The sequence below is a fragment of the Globicephala melas genome, chromosome 7, assembly GCF_963455315.2.
Source record: "Globicephala melas chromosome 7, mGloMel1.2, whole genome shotgun sequence".
Taxonomy (NCBI): Eukaryota; Metazoa; Chordata; class Mammalia; order Artiodactyla; family Delphinidae; genus Globicephala; species Globicephala melas.
In genome coordinates, this window is record NC_083320.1 from 26,193,072 (window position 1) to 26,210,515 (window position 17,444).

General features: G+C 37.9%; 1 protein-coding gene across 1 annotated transcript in view; it reads right to left on the bottom strand.

Moving 5' to 3' along the window:
• Positions 1 to 17,444, bottom strand: part of CPS1 (carbamoyl-phosphate synthase 1) — a 142,625-nt gene that overhangs the window by 105,394 nt on the left and 19,787 nt on the right. The window contains exons 3-5 of the mRNA XM_030853008.2: positions 14,659 to 14,803; positions 13,457 to 13,546; positions 11,105 to 11,161 (exon numbers count right to left, since the gene is read on the bottom strand). Of these exons, the coding sequence (XP_030708868.1) occupies positions 11,105 to 11,161; positions 13,457 to 13,546; positions 14,659 to 14,803 (292 nt within the window). The remainder of the gene's footprint in view (positions 1 to 11,104; positions 11,162 to 13,456; positions 13,547 to 14,658; positions 14,804 to 17,444) is intronic.

The following is a 17,444-nucleotide window of genomic DNA, read 5'->3' on the forward strand; positions in this document are numbered from 1 at the left end:
ACAATGGTGTGTTAGTTTCCGCTTCATAACAAATTGAATCAGCTATACATATACATATATCCCCATATCCCCACCCTCTTGCGTCTCCCTCCCACCCTCCCTACCCTACCCCTCTAGGTGGTCACAAAACACCCAGCTGATATCCCTGAGCTATGCGGCTGCTTCCCACTAGCTATTTTACATTTGGTAGTGTATATATGTCCATGCCACTATCTCACTTCGTCCCAGCTTACCCTTCCCCCTCACCGTGCCCTCAGGTCCATTCTCTACGTCTGTATCTTTATTCCTGTCCTGCCCCTAGGTTTTTTAGAACCATTTTTTCTTTTAGATTCCATATATATGTGTTAGCATACGGTATTTGTTTTTCTCTTTCTGACTTACTTCACTATGTATGACAGACTCCAGGTCCAACCACCTCATTACAAATAACTCAATTTCATTTCTTTTTATGGCTAAGTAATATTCCATTGTATATACGTGCCACATCTTTTTTTTTAATTAAAAAAATTTAATTTTATTTAATTTTTTATACAGCAGGTTCTTATTAGTTATCCATTTTATACATATTAGTGTACATATGTCAATCCCAATTTCCCAATTTATCACACCACCACCACCCTGCCGCCACATTCCTCCCTTGGTGTCCATACGTTTGTTCTCTACAACTGTGTCCCAATTTCTGCCCTGCAAACTGGTTCATCTGTACCATTTTTCTACGTTCTACACATATGCGTTAACATACAATATTTGTTTTTCCCTTTCTGACTTACTTCCCCCTGTATGACAGTCTCTAGATCCATCCACGTCTCTACAAATGACCCAATTTCGTTCCCTTTTATGGCTGAGTAATATTCAATTCTATATATGTACCACATCTTCTTTATCCATTTGTCTGTCAGTGGGCATTTAGGTTTCTTCCATGTCCTGGCTATTGTAAATAGTGCTGCAATGAACATGGGGGTGCATGTGTCTTTCTGAATTATAGTTTTCTCTGGGTATACGCCCAGTAGTAGGATTGCTGGGTCATATGGTAATTCTATTTTTAGTTTATCAAGGAACCTCCATACTGTTCTCCATAGTGGCCGTATCAATTTACATTCCCACCAACAGTGCAAGAGGGTTCGTTTTCTCCACATCCTGTCCAGTATTTGTTGTTTGTAGCTTTTCTGATGATGCCCATTCTAACTGGTGTGAGGTGATACCTCATTGTGGTTTTGATTTGCATTTCTGTAATAATTACTGATGTTGAGAAGGTTTTCATGTGCTTCTTGGCCATCTGTATGTCTTCTTTGGAGAAATGTCTATTTAGGTCTTCTGCCCATTTTTGGATTGGGTTGTTTGTTTTTTTAATATTGAGCTGCATGAGCTGTTTATATATTTTGGAGATTAATCCTTTGTCGTTGATTCCTTTGCAAATATTTTCTACCATTCTGAGGGTTGTCTTTTCGTCTTGTTTGTAGTTTCCTTTGCTGTGCAAAAGCTTTATGTTTCATTTGTTTATCTTTGTCTTTCTTTCCATTACTCTAGGAGGTGGATCCAAAAAGATCTTGCTGTGATTTATGTCAAAGAGTGTTCTGCCTATGTTTCCCTCTAAGAGTTTTATAGTGTCTGGTCTTACATTTAGGTCTCTAATCCATTTTGAGTTTATTTTTGTGTATGGTGTTAGGGAGTGTTCTAATTTCATTCTTTTACATGTAGCTGTCCAGTTTGCCTAGCACCATTTATTGAAGCGACTGTCTTTTCTCCATTGTATATCCTTGCCTCCTTTGTCATAGCTTAGTTGACAAGAACGACCTTGATCATTACATAGTGTCCTTCCTTGTCTCTTGTAACATTCTTTATTTTAAAGTCTATTTTATCTGATATGAGTATTGCTACTCCAGCTTTCTTTTGACTTCCACTTGCATGGAATATTCTTTTCCATCCCCTCACTTTCAGTCTGTATGTGTCCCTAGATCTGAAGTGGGTCTCTTGTAGACAGCATATATATGGGTCTTGTTTTTGTACCCATTCAGTGAACCTGTGTCTTCTGGTTGGATCATTTAATTCATTCACGTTTAAGGTAATTATCGATATTTATGTTCCTATTACCATTTTCTTAGTTGTTATGGGTTTGTTTTTGTAGGTCCCTTACTTGTCTTATGTTTCCCATTTAGAGAAGTTCCTTTAGCATTTCTTGTAGAGCTGGTTTAGTGGTGCTGAATTTCTTAGCTTTTGCTTGTCTGTAAATCTTTTTATTTCTCCGTCGAATCTGAATGAGATCCTTGCCGGGTAGAGCAATCTTGGTGGTAGGTTCTTTCCCTTCATCACTTTAAATATATCATGCCACTCCTTTCTGACTTACAGAGTTTCTGCTGAGAAATCAGCTGTTAACCTTATGGGAGTTCCCTTGTATATTCTTTGTCGTTTCTCCCTCGTTTCAATAATTTTTGTTTGTCTTTAATTTTTGTCAATTTGATTACTATGTATCTCGGTGAATTTCCCCTTGGGTTTATCCTGCCTGGGACTCTCTGGCTTCCTGGACTTGGGTGGCTATTTCCTTTCCCATGTTAGGGAAGTTTCTGACTATAATCTCTTCAAATATTTTCTCGGGTCCTTTCTCTCTCTCTTCTCCTTCTGGGACCCCTGTAATGAGAATGTTTTTGCATTTAATGTTGTCCCAGAGGTCTCTTAAGCTATCGTCATTTCTTTTCATTCTTTTTTCTGTTCCATGTCAGTGAATTCCACCAGTCTGTTTTCAAGGTCCGTTATCCGTTCTTCTGCTTCAGTTCTTCTGCTACTGATTCCTTCTAGTGTATTTTTCATTTCAGTTACTGTATTGTTCATCTCTGTTTGTTTGTTCTTTAATTCTTCTAGGTCTTTGTTAAACATTTCTTGCATCTTCTTGATCTTTGCTTCCATTCTTTTTCCAAGGTCCTGGATCATCTTCACTATCATTGTTCTGAATTCATTTTCTAGAAGTTTTCCTATCTACACTTCATTTAGTTGCTTCTCTGAGGTTTTATCTTGTTCCTTTACCTAGTACATAGCCCTCTGCTTTTTAATCTTGCCTGTCTTTCTAGGAATATAGTTTTGGTTCCATAGGCTGCAGGATTGTAGTTCTTCTTCCTTCTGTTGTCTGCCCTCTGGTGGATGAGGTTATCTAAGAGATTTCTGTGCCACATCTTCTTTATCTATTCATCTGTCGATGGATACTTAGGTTGTTTCCATGTCCTGGTTATTGTAAACAGAGCTGCAATGAACATTGTGGTACCTGACTCTTTTTGAATTATGGTTTTCTCAGGGTATATGGCCAGTAGTGGGATTGTTGGGTCGTATGGTAGTTCTATTTGTAGGTTTATAAGGAACCTCCATACTGTTCTCCAGAGTGGCTGTATCAATTTACATTCCCACCAAAAGTGCAAGACGGTTCCCTTTTTCTCCACACCCTCTCCAGTATATACTGTTTGTAGATTTTTTGACGATGGGCATTCTGACTGGTGTGAGGTGATATCTCATTGTAGTTTCGATTTGGATTTCTCTAATGTTTACTGACGTTGAGCATTCTTTCATGTATTTGTTGGCGATCTGTATATATTCTTTAGAGGAATGTCTATTTAGTTCTTCTGCCAATTTGTGGATTGGGTTGTTTGTTTTTTTAATATTGAGCTGCATGAGCTGCCTGTAAATTTGGAGATTAATCCTTTGTCAGTTGCTTCATTTGCAAATATTTTCTCCCATTCTGAGTATTGTCTTTTTTATGGTTTCCTTGGCTGTACAAGAGCTTTTAAGTTTCATTAGGTCCCATTTGTTTATTTTTGTTTTTATTTCCACTTCTCTAGAAGGTGGGTCAAAAAGGATCTTGCTGTGGGTTATGTCATAGAGTGTTCTGCCTATGTTTTCCTCTAAGAGTTTATAGTGTTTGGCCTTACATTTAGGTCTTTAATCCATTTTGAGTTTATTTTTGTGTATGGTGTTAGGGAGTGTTCTAATTTCATTCTTTTACATGTAGCTCTCCAGTTTTCCCAGCACCACTTATTGAAAAGGCTGTCTTTTCTCCATTCTATATTCTTGCCTCCTTTATCAAAAATAAGGGGACCATATGTGCATGGGTTTATCTCTGGGCTTTCTATCCTGTTCCATTCATCTCTTTCTGTTTTTGTGCCAGTACCATACTGTCTTAATTACTGTAGCTTTGTAGTGTAGTGTGAAGTCAGGCAGCCTGATTCCTCCAGGTCCGTTTTTCTTTCTCAAAATTGCTTTGGCTATTCGGGGTCCTTTGTGTTTGCATACAAATTGTGAAATTTTTTGCTCTAATTCTGTGAAAAATGCCATTGATAATTTGATAGGAATTGCATTGAATCTGTAGATTGCTTTGTGTAGTAGAGTCATTTTCACAATGTTGATTCTTCCAATCCAAGAACAGGGTATATCTCTCCATCTGTTTGTATCATCTTTAATTTCTTTCATCAGTGTCTTATAGTTTTCTGCATACAGGTCTTTTGTCTCCTTAGGTAGATTTATTCCTAGGTATTTTATTCTTCTTGTTGCAATGGTAAATGGGAGTGTTTCCTTAATTTCCTTTTCAGATTATTCATCATTAGTGTATAGGAATGCAAGAGGTTTCTGTGCATTAATTTTGTATCCTTCTACTTTACCAAATTCATTGATTAGCTCTAGTAGTTTTCTGGTAGCATCTTTAGGATTCTCTATATATTTTATCATGTCATCTGCAAACAGTGACAGCTTTACTTCTTCTTTTCCAATTTGGATTCCTTTCATTTCTTTTTCTTCTCTGATTGCTGTGGCTAAAATTTCCAAAGCTATTTTGAATAATAGTGGTGACAGTGGCAACCTTGTCTTATTCCTGATTTAGTGGAAATGGTTTCAGTTTTTCACCATTGAGAACTATGTTGGCTTTGGGTGTGTCATATATGGCCTTTATTAGGTTGAGGTAAGTTCCCCCTATGCCTATCGTCTGGAGGTTTTTTACATTTAATGGGTGTTGAATTTTGTCAAAAACTTTTTCTGCATCTATTGAGATGATCATATGGTTTTTTTCCTTCAATTTGTTAATATGGTGTATCACATTGATTGATTTGCGTATATTGAAGAATCCTCGCATTCCTGGGCTGAACCCCACCTCCTCATGGTGTATGATCCCTTTAATGTGCTGTTAGATTCTGTTTCCTAATATTTTGTTGAAGATTTTTGTATCTATGTTCATCAGTGATATTGGCCTGTAGTTTTCTTTCTTTGTGACATCTTTGTCTGGTTTTGGTATCAGGGTGATGGTGGCCTCGTAGAATGATTTGGGGACTGCTCCTCACTATGCTATATTTTGGAAGAGTTTGAGAAGGATAGGTGTTAGCTCTTCTCTAAATATTTGATAGAATTTGCCTGTGAAGACATCTGGTCCTGGGCTTTTGTTTGTTGGAAGATTTTAAATCACAGTCTCAATTTCAATGCTTGTGATTGGCCTATTTATATTTCCTATTTCTTCCTGGTTTAGTCTTGCAAGGTTGTGCATTTCTAAGAATTCGTCCATTCCTTCCATGTTGTCCATTTTATTGGCATATAGTTGCTTGTAGTAATCTTTCATGATCCTTTGTATTTCTGCAGTGTCAGTTGTTACTTCTCCTTTTTCATTTCTAATTCTATTGATTTGAGTCACCTCCCTTTTTTTCTTGATGAGTCTGGCTAATGGTTTATCAATTTTGTTTGTCTTCTCAAAGAACCAGATTTAGTTTTATTGATCTTTGCTGTTGTTTGCTTCATTTATTTTTCATTTATTTCTGATCTCATCTTTTTTATTTCTTTCATTCTGCTAACTTTGGTGGTGTTTTTGTTCTTTTTCTAATTGCTTTAGCTGTAAGGTTTGGTTGTTTATTTAAGATATTTCTTGCTTCTTGAGGTAGGAATTTATTGCTATAAACTTCCCTCTTAGAACTGCTTTTGCTGCATCTCATAGGTTTTGGGTCATCATGTTTTCATCCTCATTTGTTTTTAGGTATTGTTTGATTTCCTCTTTGATTTCTTCAGTGATCTCTTGGTTATTAAGTAGTGTATTGTTTAGCCTCCATGTGTTTGTATTTTTTACAGATTTTTTCCTGTAATTGATATCTAATCTCATAGAGGTGTGGTTAGAAAAGATACTTGGTATGATTTCAATTTCCTTAAACTTACTAAGGCTTGATTTGTGACCCAAGATATGATCTATCCTGAAGAGTGTTCCATGAGCACTTGAGAAGAAAGTGTATTCTGTTGTTTTTGGATGGAATGTCCTATAAATATCAATTAAGTCCATCTTGTTTAATGTATCATTTATAGTTTGTGTTTCCTTCTTTTTTAAAATTTTGGATCTTCTGTCCATTGTTGAAAGTGTGGTCTTTTTGGGTTTTTTTTTCGGTACGCTGGCCTTTCACTGTTGTGGCCTCTCCCGTTGCGGAGCACAGGCTCCGGACGTGCAGGCTCAGTGGCCATGGCTCATGGGCCCAGCCGCTCTGCGGCATGTGGGATCTTCCCGGATCGGGGCACGAACCCGTGTCCCCTGCATCGGCAGGCGGGCTCTCAACCACTGCGCCACCAGGGAAGCCCTGAAAGTGCGGTCTTAAAGTCCCCTACTACTATTGTGTTACTGTCGATTTCCCCTTTCTTGGCTGTTAGTATTTGCCTTATGTATTGACGTGCTCCTATGTTGGGTGCATAAATACTTACAATTGTTATATCTTCTTTTTGGGTTGATCCCTTGATCATTATGTAGTGTCCTTCTTTGTCTCTTGTAATAGTATTTATTTTAAACTCTATTTTGTCTGATATGAGAATTGCTACTCCAGCTCTCTTTTGATTTCCACTTCCATGGACTATCTTTTTCCATCCCTTCACTTTCAGTTCTTTATGTCCCTGGTGTGAAGTGGGTCTGTTATAGACAGCATATATACAGGTGTTGTTTTGTATCCATTCAGCCAGTCTATGTCTTTTGGTTGGAGCATTTAATCCATTTACATTTAAGGTAATTATCGATATGTATGTTCCTACTACCATTTTCTTAATTGTTTTGGGTTTGTTATTGTAGGTCTTTTCCTTCTCTTGTGTTTCCTGTCTAAAGAATTTCCTTTAGTATTTGTTGTAAAGTTGGTTTGGTGGTGCTGAATTCTCTTAGCTTTTGCTTGTCTGTAAAGGTTTTAATTTCTGCATCGAATCTGAATGAGATCCTTGCTGGGTAGAGTAATCTTGGTTGTAGGTTTTTCCCTTTCATCACTTTAAATATGTCCTGCCACTCCCTTCTGGCTTGCAGAGTTTCTGCTGAAAGATCAGCTGTTAACCTTATGGGGATTCCCTTGTGTGTTATTTGTTGTTTTTCGCTTGCTGATCTTAATATTTTTTCTTTGTATTTAATTTTCGATAGTTTGATTAATATGTATCTTGGCTTGTTTCTCCTTGGAATTATCCTGTATCGGACTCTCTGCATTTCCTGGACTTGATTAACTATTTCCTTTCCCACATTAGGGAAGTTTTGAACTATAATCTCTTCAAATATTTTCTCAGTCCCTTTCTTTTTCTCTTCTTCTTCTGGGACCCCTATAATTCGAATGTTGGTGCATTTAATATTGTCCCAGAGGTCTCTGAGAGTGTCCTCAATTCTTTTCCTTCTTTTTTCTTTATTCCTCTCTGCAGTAGTTATTTCCACTCTTTTATCTTCCAGGTCACTTATCCATTCTTCTGCCTCAGTTATTCTGCTATTGATTCCTTCTAGAGAAGTTTTAATTTCATTTATTGTGTTGTTCATCATGTTTATTGGCTCTTTAGTTCTCATATGTCCTTGTTAAACATTTCTTGTATTTTCTCCATTCTATTTCCAAGATTTTGGATCATCTTTACTATCATTACTCTGAATTCCTTTTCAGGTAGACTGCCTATTTTCTCTTCATTTGTTTGGTCTGGTGGGTTTTTACCTTGCTCCTTCATCTGCTGTGTGTTTCTCTGTCTTCTCATTTTGCTTAACTTACTGTTTTCAGTGTCTCCTTTTCGCAGACTTCAGGTTTGTAGTTTCTGTTGTTTTTGGTGTCTGCCCCCAGTGGCTAAGGTTTGTTCAGTGGGTTGTGTAGGCTTCCTGGTGGAGGGGACTAGTGACTGTGTTCTGGTGGATGAGGCTGTATCCTGTCTTTCTGGTGGGCAGGACCGCATCCAGTAATGTGTTTTGGGGTGTCTGTGACCTTATTATGATTTTAGGCAGCCTCTCTGCTAATGGGTGTGGTTGTGTTCCTGTCTTGTTATTCGTTTGGCATAGGGTGTGCAGCACTGTAGCTTGCTGGTCATTGAGTGGAGATGGGTCTTAGCATTGAGGTGGAGATATCTGGGAGAGCTTTCGCCGTTTGATATTAGGTGGAGCTGGGAGTTCTCTGGTGAACCAATGTCCTGAACTCGGCACTCCCACCTCAGAGGCACAGCCCTGACACCCAGCCAGAGCACTAAGACCCTGTCAACCACACGGCCACTCACAAAAAGAGAAAAAGGGGAAAAAAAAAAAAATATATATATATATATATATATATATATATAGTTACTCTCAAAGTCCACTCCCTCAATTTTGGGATGATTCATTGTCTATTCAGGTATTCCAGAGATGCAGGGTACATTTAGTTGATTGTGGAGATTTAATCCACTGCTCCTGAGGCTGCTCGGAGGAATTTTCCTTTCTCTGTTCGCACAGCTCCTGGGGTTCAGCTTTAGATTGGCCCCGTCTCTGCGTGTAGGTCGCCTGAGGGCGTCTTTTCTTCGCTCAGACAGGACAGGGTTAAAGGAGCAGCTGATTAGGAGGCTCTGGCTCACTCAGGCCGGGGGGGGGGGGGGGGGGGGGAGGGAGGGGTATGGTATGTCAGGCGAGCCTGCAGCGGCAGAGGACAACATGTCCTTGCAACAGCCTGAGGTGTGCTGTGTGTTCTCCTGGGGAAGTTGTCCCTGGATCACAGCACCCTGGCACTGGCAGGCTGCACAGGCTCCTGGGAGGTGAGGTGTGGAGAGTGACCTGTGCTTGCACACAGGCCTCTTGGTGGCTGCAGCAGCAGCCTTAGCATTTCATGCCCGTTTCTGGTGTCTGCTCTGATAACTGTGGCTCGTGTCTGTCTCTGGAACTGATTTAGGTGGTGCTCTGAATCTGCTCTCCTTGCACACCCCAAAACAATGGTCTCTTGCCTCTTAGGCAGGTCCAGACTTTTTCCCGGCCTCTCTCCTGCTTAGCTGTGGTGTACTAGCCCCCTTCAAGCTGTGTTCACGCGGCCAACCCCAGTCCTCTCCCTGGGATTTGACCTCCGAAGTCCGAGCCTCAGCTCCCAGCCTCTGCCTGCCCCAGTGGATGAGCGGACAAGCTTCTCGGGCTGGTGAGTGTTTGTCGGCACCGATCCTCTGTGTGGGAATCTCTCCGCTTTGCCCTCCGCAGCCCTGTTGCTGCGCTCTCCTCCATGGCCCCGAAGCTTCCCCGCTCTGCCACCTGCAGCCTCCGTCAGTGAAGGGGCTTCCTAGTGCATGGAAACCTTTCCTCCTTCACAGCTCCCTCCCAGAGGGGCAGATCCCGTCCCTATTCTTTTGTCTCTGTTTTTTTCTTTTTTCTTTTGCCCTACCCAGGTATGTGGGGACTTTCTTGCCTTTTGGGAGGTCTGAGGTCTTCTGCCAGTATTCAGTAGGTGTTCTGTAGGAGTTGTTCCACATGTAGATGTATTTCTGATGTATTTGTGGGGAGGACGGTGATCTCCACGTCTTACTCCTCCGCCATCTTGAAGGTCTCCCCCTCAACATATGTTTTTAATATGAGCCCATATCACTCATAATCAAATATAATAGGCAATACCACTATTTTGTCTGTGCTAATCTATTCAGCCAAACTTTGAAAACCTAACTGCCTCTGATAAAAGAAGGGCTCACCTTAAACTAACCTATCACATGAAGAACATGATATGGTCTTGTAAAGTGTTTTCCCAAATACTAGGACTGATTATATTCTATTCAACCTGCCAAATCTACAGCTTGAATTGAATTTCCCAATTTTATTCCCTTCCCATTCTGGTATCCTCATCATTGTTTACTGCTCCCACAACATCATTGGGCTACAAAAATCTACCTGGGACATATAATCTCACTAACATCTATTCTCAGGAATATCATGGAGGAGGGAATAAAATCAGAGATAGAGTAGAAGGACTGCATAAATTCTCAGTGTCTTTCTTCTGGTCATGGGTATGTGGCCATGTTCTTATTTTCAAAGCTGTTCTTTCTGTTTATAGCGATCCTGTGTCTACACATATGCCAACAATCTACAATAGATTTTCTTGAAGAATCCTTTTCACTTTGAAATTGTATCTTTTTTTCTTTTTTAAGAAAAAATATATAATTTAATGAGAAAACTTTGGTGGCATTAAGGGAATTTAGTTAACATTCATGAGATAAAGTTTCTTTCTGTTCTGTGATATGAAGGTTTCTAAAACAAGTGTCCACCTCTTATAACAAGAAGGAAGTAGATGGGGCTGAGATATTCTCAGAAGAAGGGTCAAATATCTCATCTAGCAGATATGAAAGCAAAAGATAAACTTACCTTCATCTTGGTCATTGGAACAATTTCAAGAAAGACTATATAACTGAGGTAATACATGCAGGGTTCATTTAATATACCCATGAACTATAACTCACTAAGTTCAAAAACTCCTCCAAGAGGACTAAACAAATAATGGCCCCAGTGCTGTACACTTCCTGGTTTTCCTTTTTCAGCAGGTAGGTATTCAATTTAGGCAAAATTCTTACGCACCTAGTTACCTTCTCCACTTGTTTACTAGCCCTATCACATGAGCTGAATTACAACGGCTTTAACTTGTCACTTGGAATAGTGAACATAGAGTGGGCACTCAATAAACTACTGCTGAGTGAAGTATTCTTAAAACCATTCAGTAACAAACATCCCAATCAAGTATTCAGTCTTGAAAATTACATCAAAAACAGTAAAACAGGATGGCAGAGACCCAAATGATAGAAATTGACCAGATCTGTTCTTTTACACACCAATGGGTTCCTTGGGCAAAGGGAAAAAAACATATATATATGTAAACATAGATTTGGCTAAATATGATTATCATACCTTATCTCGAATTATTTTAGTCAGCATTCTTGTATCCACTCCATAAATTGCAGGGACCTGTAAGGAAAATAATTGTAGTGACAGTAAAATTGGAGGAAATTTGGTCCAGCAGAGTGTTTTCAAGTTACAAACTTAACATCATCTATCTTCTTGAGCAGTAAATAATTTCCCTACTCCTTTTCTCTGATCCAGGGTGTCTGTGTCACAAGAACAAGGTAAACTGCTGTTCAGTTGGGCACAGGACTCTTAATATCCAGACCCTTCCTCAGAGTGAAAAGTGAGAAATTCTGAACATCAGTCTTCTGCTACAGCTCTTTTGCTTTTAATCCAGGATGTTAAATAAGTAATATAATTTTATAGATACATATATATTTTTAAAAAATGGAATCTGTGAACTTCATAAGCAAAGATATGTAATTAATAGGCAAATCCATGTTGTGAACCACAAGTTCCTGGCACATGGTAGGCAATCCTGAAGGTTTTCCTGAAGGTGCTTGTTAGGTAGTCATACTGTATTAAAATTTTGCCCAATCTATTAGTAAATCAGGCACCACCATTTGTTTTAGTTTCTTTGACTAGGTTGGATAGAGATAGATGTAGTACAGTAGGTTCCCCCTTCTCCCCAGTTTTGCTTCTAGTGGTTTCAGTTACCTGTGATCAACCATAATCTGAAAATATTAAATGGAAAATTTCAGAAATAAACAATTCATAAGTTTTAAATTGTACACCACTCTGAATAGTGTGATGAAATCTCCCACCATCCTGCTCTGTCCCACCCAGAAGCTGAACCACCCCTTTGTCCAGCGGTGCCCACCCATTAGTCATTTAATAGCCACCTGGATTGTCAGGTCAACTGTTGCGGTATGGCAGTTCTATGTTCAAGTAACACTTATCTTACTTAATAATGGCTCCACACTGCAAGAGTAGTGATGCTGGCAATTCAGATATTCCCTTACTGTGCCTAATTTATAAACTAGACTTTATCATAGGTATGTACACATAGGAAAAGACTTAGTAGATATAGGGTTTGGTACTATCCATGGTTTCAGGCATCCACTGGGGGTCTTAGAATGTATTCCCCGTGGATAAAAGGGGAAAGAGCAGCAAGTTAAGAATGAGGAAACAGGTTTTAGTTTCTTTTCTTCCATCATTTATCTGAGTGATATTTGAGCAAGATGTTTCCCCATTACCTGTACATAGAAGGAGGTAAACTGGTTATTATTTTAGACACTCTTCTACTCTATGTGTCTATGATCATGGAAGAAGATTCAAAGCACATTTTAAAAACAAACTAACAAAACATGGATTAAGTTTATACTTCAACTATTAGTTCTGACACAAAGCAGCTATAATATCAGGTGTCTAAATAACACAAAGGAAACATTAAGGGGAAGAGGGAGGTGTCTCCTGAATGATGATTACAAGGAGGTAAATTCAGATAATGATTGAGAAGAAACTAGCAAAGACCTAGGAGATAATACATATGCCTTCTTCTCTCTTGTAAAAATTTAGCAAGAATGAGGAAACAAAGATCAAGATTTTTTGCTTTGTTAGAAAGAGGAAACGTTTAGCCTCAGTTGGCAGATGCTCCTCAGAGAGACAGAGTTTCTCAGAATAATATTCGGTCAATTACAGGCCCAGTTGCAACTTAACAAAAAGCAGCTACAGTAACCCTGGAAATAAAGCTTAGTATATTAGGTCTGTTAACTTTAAGTAGGTCTGACTTTCAAACCAGGAGAATCCCCTTATCGGATTAGAAAATAATAAAGTAAGGAAGATATAAGGTTAGTAACTTATTTATTACTTCAAATGAAGTGATATCTAATTATACGTCATAGTCATAACGTTTAAGCCCAAAGAGACTTGACGGCAATCAGTTTATATTAATTAAGAATTAAAACTAAGAATGTATGGTATGATTACATGACCTGAGCAAGGTCACACAGCTCGTTAATGGTAGAGCTGGTACTAGAATCCACGACACAAGTTACATCTCTAGATCCTCGTTAAAAGGGGGAGGTTATGTTGCTCCGGAGAGTAGAAAATTCTAAAATTTTCTCTAACCCCTTTCCAGAATGAGAAAGTCTGTCTACCAAGCATGTATGAGTGCCACCTAGTGGATAAACTGAAAATATAAGGTCCTCAGTGTTTATATAAAGAATGAGTTCTGGACAGTTCTGGACAGTAGTAACAGTTCAGCCTGAAGGAATCGCGCTCTGAAACAAAAGGGTCCCAAACTGCCTGATCTGCTTTATCTGTTTGGCCCTTTTCAATTACATACACCTTCCCAACTTTCCACGGGCCCCACCAATCGTCCTTAGGTGATGCTGGATGACCTATCATATTTCTCACCTTTTCTTCCTGTAGCCATTGCCCTAGACTCTTGGCAGCCAGCCAGTGGTGGTAGTCATCACTATAATTCAGCACCAGCAAACCTGCAACCTAGAAAGACAGGCAGTCATTTTAAAAATGTGATCACAAAATACTACCCAACTCTTGTGACTTGTCTTCTTTTTAATTAATAAATTTATTTTTTTCCATTCTTTTTCAAATTCTTTTCCCATTTAGGTTATTACAGAATATTGAGCAGAGTTCCCTGTGCTATACAGTAGGTCCTTGTTGGTTATCTATATATTTTAAATATAGCAGTGTGTACATGTGAATCCCAAATTCCCAGTCTATCCCCTCTGTTATGACTTAAGAGTCAGTTTGCATTCTTCAAGCTTTATTATATTCGCTGATACAACACTTAAAATTTTGAAACTTGAAAAAAAAATGTGATTAAAAAGTTTTCTCGTAAAATATAATAATTGTTACCTTAATTACCATGCGGGAAACAGTCTTACTTGGTTTTCCAAATCCTGAGAGTAAACTAGGTCCCCCTTCTCAGTACCCTGTACTTTTCCACAATGACATTTATCGATAATCTAATTAATAATTATTTGCTTAATGTACGTAGAGAATAAGACAATTTTTAAATTTACATTTAAAAGAAACTAAATATTGGGGGGAAATGGTGAGATATAAAACTAAATTAAATGATCAGTCCAAGTCATTCAAAAATAGAGTGGTGAATTTAGAGTGTAAATTTTTGAATCGTTTATATGGTTCACATCCCTAAGATATTATTCAAATTTGCCTTGAATAGGAAATTTTAATTGTGTTTACTTTTCGGCTGGCATACACGTTATCTTTTACTCATCTCCCAAAGAGGATAAGATTTAAAAGGTAAATAATTGATACAGAGTTGATTCTTAAAATCCATTTAAAAGGTGATTCAACTCGAATTCTTGCAGCATAGTTGCTATCTGAACTTATAACAACATTTTTCCAAATGAAGCCAGTTTTATCCACAGCATTAAAAATAAATCCAGAGTGCCCTGAGAAATGAAACTCAGAATAATGTCATGTTAAAGATTATTTTCATATACCTAGGAGTAAGATTGAGAATATAAATTTAATGATTTGTACTATAGGATTGAGGCCGAAATTTTGTCCAGCTTAGATTCTTAATAAATCAACTATGCTTTTTAAATAGTCATCACTGGTACTACCTTAATTCCATCGGACTCCAAATATTTGCTAAGTCCCAGTTCATCCAGTGCAGTAGTGTCAGGGGCTCCACCATTCCCAACAATAGGATTGGCCATGGTGAGAATCTGCCCCTTGTAAGCAGGGTCAGTAAGAGCTTCCGGGTACCTAGGTAAAGATGCCAAGAAATTATCAACAAAAAAATGTATTCTACATACATGATCTTAATTATTGAACCCTTGAAAATTAGAGAACATGAGAATAAAATCCTACAAGCTCGTCTCTAGATTTTGCCAAACCTAAGGATTTTATGATAGAATATGGAAATTTATCCCATGATATTACTGATATGAAAAGACTCTTAGGTAATATGGCATATTCTCATTTAATTTTCATTCCCTCAATTTCTTAAATTTTTTAATTCCTTGAAAAATTCTTCACAGGGTCTTAAGTTTTTAAATATTGCTCTATTTAAAGTTTGCAGATATCCTCAAGAATCCCCTAGCCTACCAGACATGAGTGAGTCCAAAATGATATTTACTACTGAGGGCTGACAGTTTCACCAAAATATTAACTGTCAAAAATTGAAAAGTTTTTTAAAAATATCTTTGAGGATACTGAAGAGCATGCTGATTACGTCAGTGATGGTTGCCTGGGTATATATGTTTATTAAAATTCACTGAGCATTTAAAACTCTGATTTATTTTCTATGAAAGAAATACTTAATAAAGTTGATTTTTTTAATATTTTAGTTATATAGAGAGGTGTATGTTTGATAGTTATTATCAAGTTATCATTGATAGTATATGTTTGATAGTTATTATTTTATTACAGAAAAAAATCAATCCCCAAAAAATTGACCCAAAGCATTTCTGTCTTCTAAATTAAAAGATTCCAAGTAACTATTTTAAAGTACTGATATGGAATTAAGAAGAAATGCAGAAGAGCTTTATTTTAAAGTGTGGGGAGGAAAAAATAAGAATACATGTGTTCTTGGGCCTCCCTGGTGGCGCAGTGGTTGAGAGTTCGCCTGCCGATGCAGGAGACACGGGTTCGTGCCCCGGTCTGGGAAGATCCCACATGCCGCGCAGCGGCTAAGCCCGTGAGCCATGGCCACTGAGCCTGCGCGTCTGGAGCCTCTGCTCCGCAATGGGAGAGGCCACAACAGTGAGAGGCCCGCGTACCGCCAAAAAAAAAAAAAAAAAAAAAAAAAAGAATACATGTATTCTTTTTTTATTCTACATATAAATAAAATTATATATAAAATTTCTATTCTTAATAATAAGAAACATGATTCCCATAAATACCAGGATCTATCTACAGCTATTCCATGCATTGCAATGAGATTTTTTTCCCACCCTCTTAACATTTTCACTTCCCACAGAGACAGTTAAACCTAATCTTTCTTGTGGATTACTACTGAAAGTGAATTTAGGTGCTGAGGGGGACAGACTGACAACCTCGAAAGCAATAAAATGCAGCTCCAGCAGTAGTCAACACGAATTCTTCAACCCTCATCCAGACTAACTTCTCCCAGAACTCCCTTTGCCAACAGAATACTTAGTCTCTCAGCTCAGCAACCTCTAAAGTGACTAAGATGCTGTGATATTTACCCACACCTCCATCAGCTAATTTCTCAGATTCCCTCTCACTTGTCAGGAACTAATAATTTTTTAACCAAGGCTTACACATAATATAAATGCATTTCTTGAAGATGAAAAACAAAATAACTCCCTTAATTATCAACCCCTTGCTGAGTGAGCCACGCATGAATAAAAGCAGCATTTCTCGATGGAAAATAGGATGTGTGGACTAATCTTATTAATGAATGCATTTTTCTACATCAAAAGAAGTCTTTAATTAATTTAATTTTACTTCTTTTCTTCTTTCTTCCCATGAAAGAACTGGCCATTCCCTTTAAACATATGCCTACAATGCTCTCTCCAGAAAATGAATAAATATAGCTTGTCCTAGAGAACTGCAGTGTTGGAAGAAAATTAATCCATCAGGTCCTGTTTGACTTTTGTGATGTGACAAGATTTATTACCCATAATCTATCACAGAGAAGAAAACTCGAGTGCCCTCCATCATTCTGATCTATATTAAACAGCTGTTTGTTGGCAGGTATATTAACACAGTTAGTAATTAGTGCTGTCAAAAGGCTTAAATAATTGCCTGGTGAAGCAAAACTTTGCAAACAGTTTTCATACACTGTAATTTAATGTTCTCACCAGTGGAACTATTTTAAAAACCATCTAATATTCTTTATTTCAAACAGAGAGCTAAGAGTTTAGAGGACAATGCACATTAATAATATAATGGAAGTTTGGTCAATCAATATCTTCAATACCAGTTAACCCAATGCCTCCTTGTCTTTAAAAGGCTAACTGAATTTCCCTAAAGAATTCATCAAATATTTTACAGTTTAGTCTATTGAATCTCTAATGGAAACCTTTCGAAACCATCTAATTTTTTAAGATGTAATTTTTTAAATTCCTAGCCATAAATTACTATCTAATCCCATCCCCTCACACTTTACATGTGGAAACTAATATTCAGAAAGGTTAAGTGATTTTCTCAATATCATATAATCAGTTACCATTAGAACTGAGACCAGAACTTCAGCCACCTGGTTCCCAGATGAACATTTGTTGGCTAGATAAGAACAGCTACATGATTTCTGTAGCAACTCTTACCTTTGTTGCTCTACACCTATTAGCAGAAATTAAATACTGAATTCAGTCTCAGTTGATAAATTTTGAAAATATCCGATCTATGAACCTGCTCTCCTGTGTATTACTTTAAGATA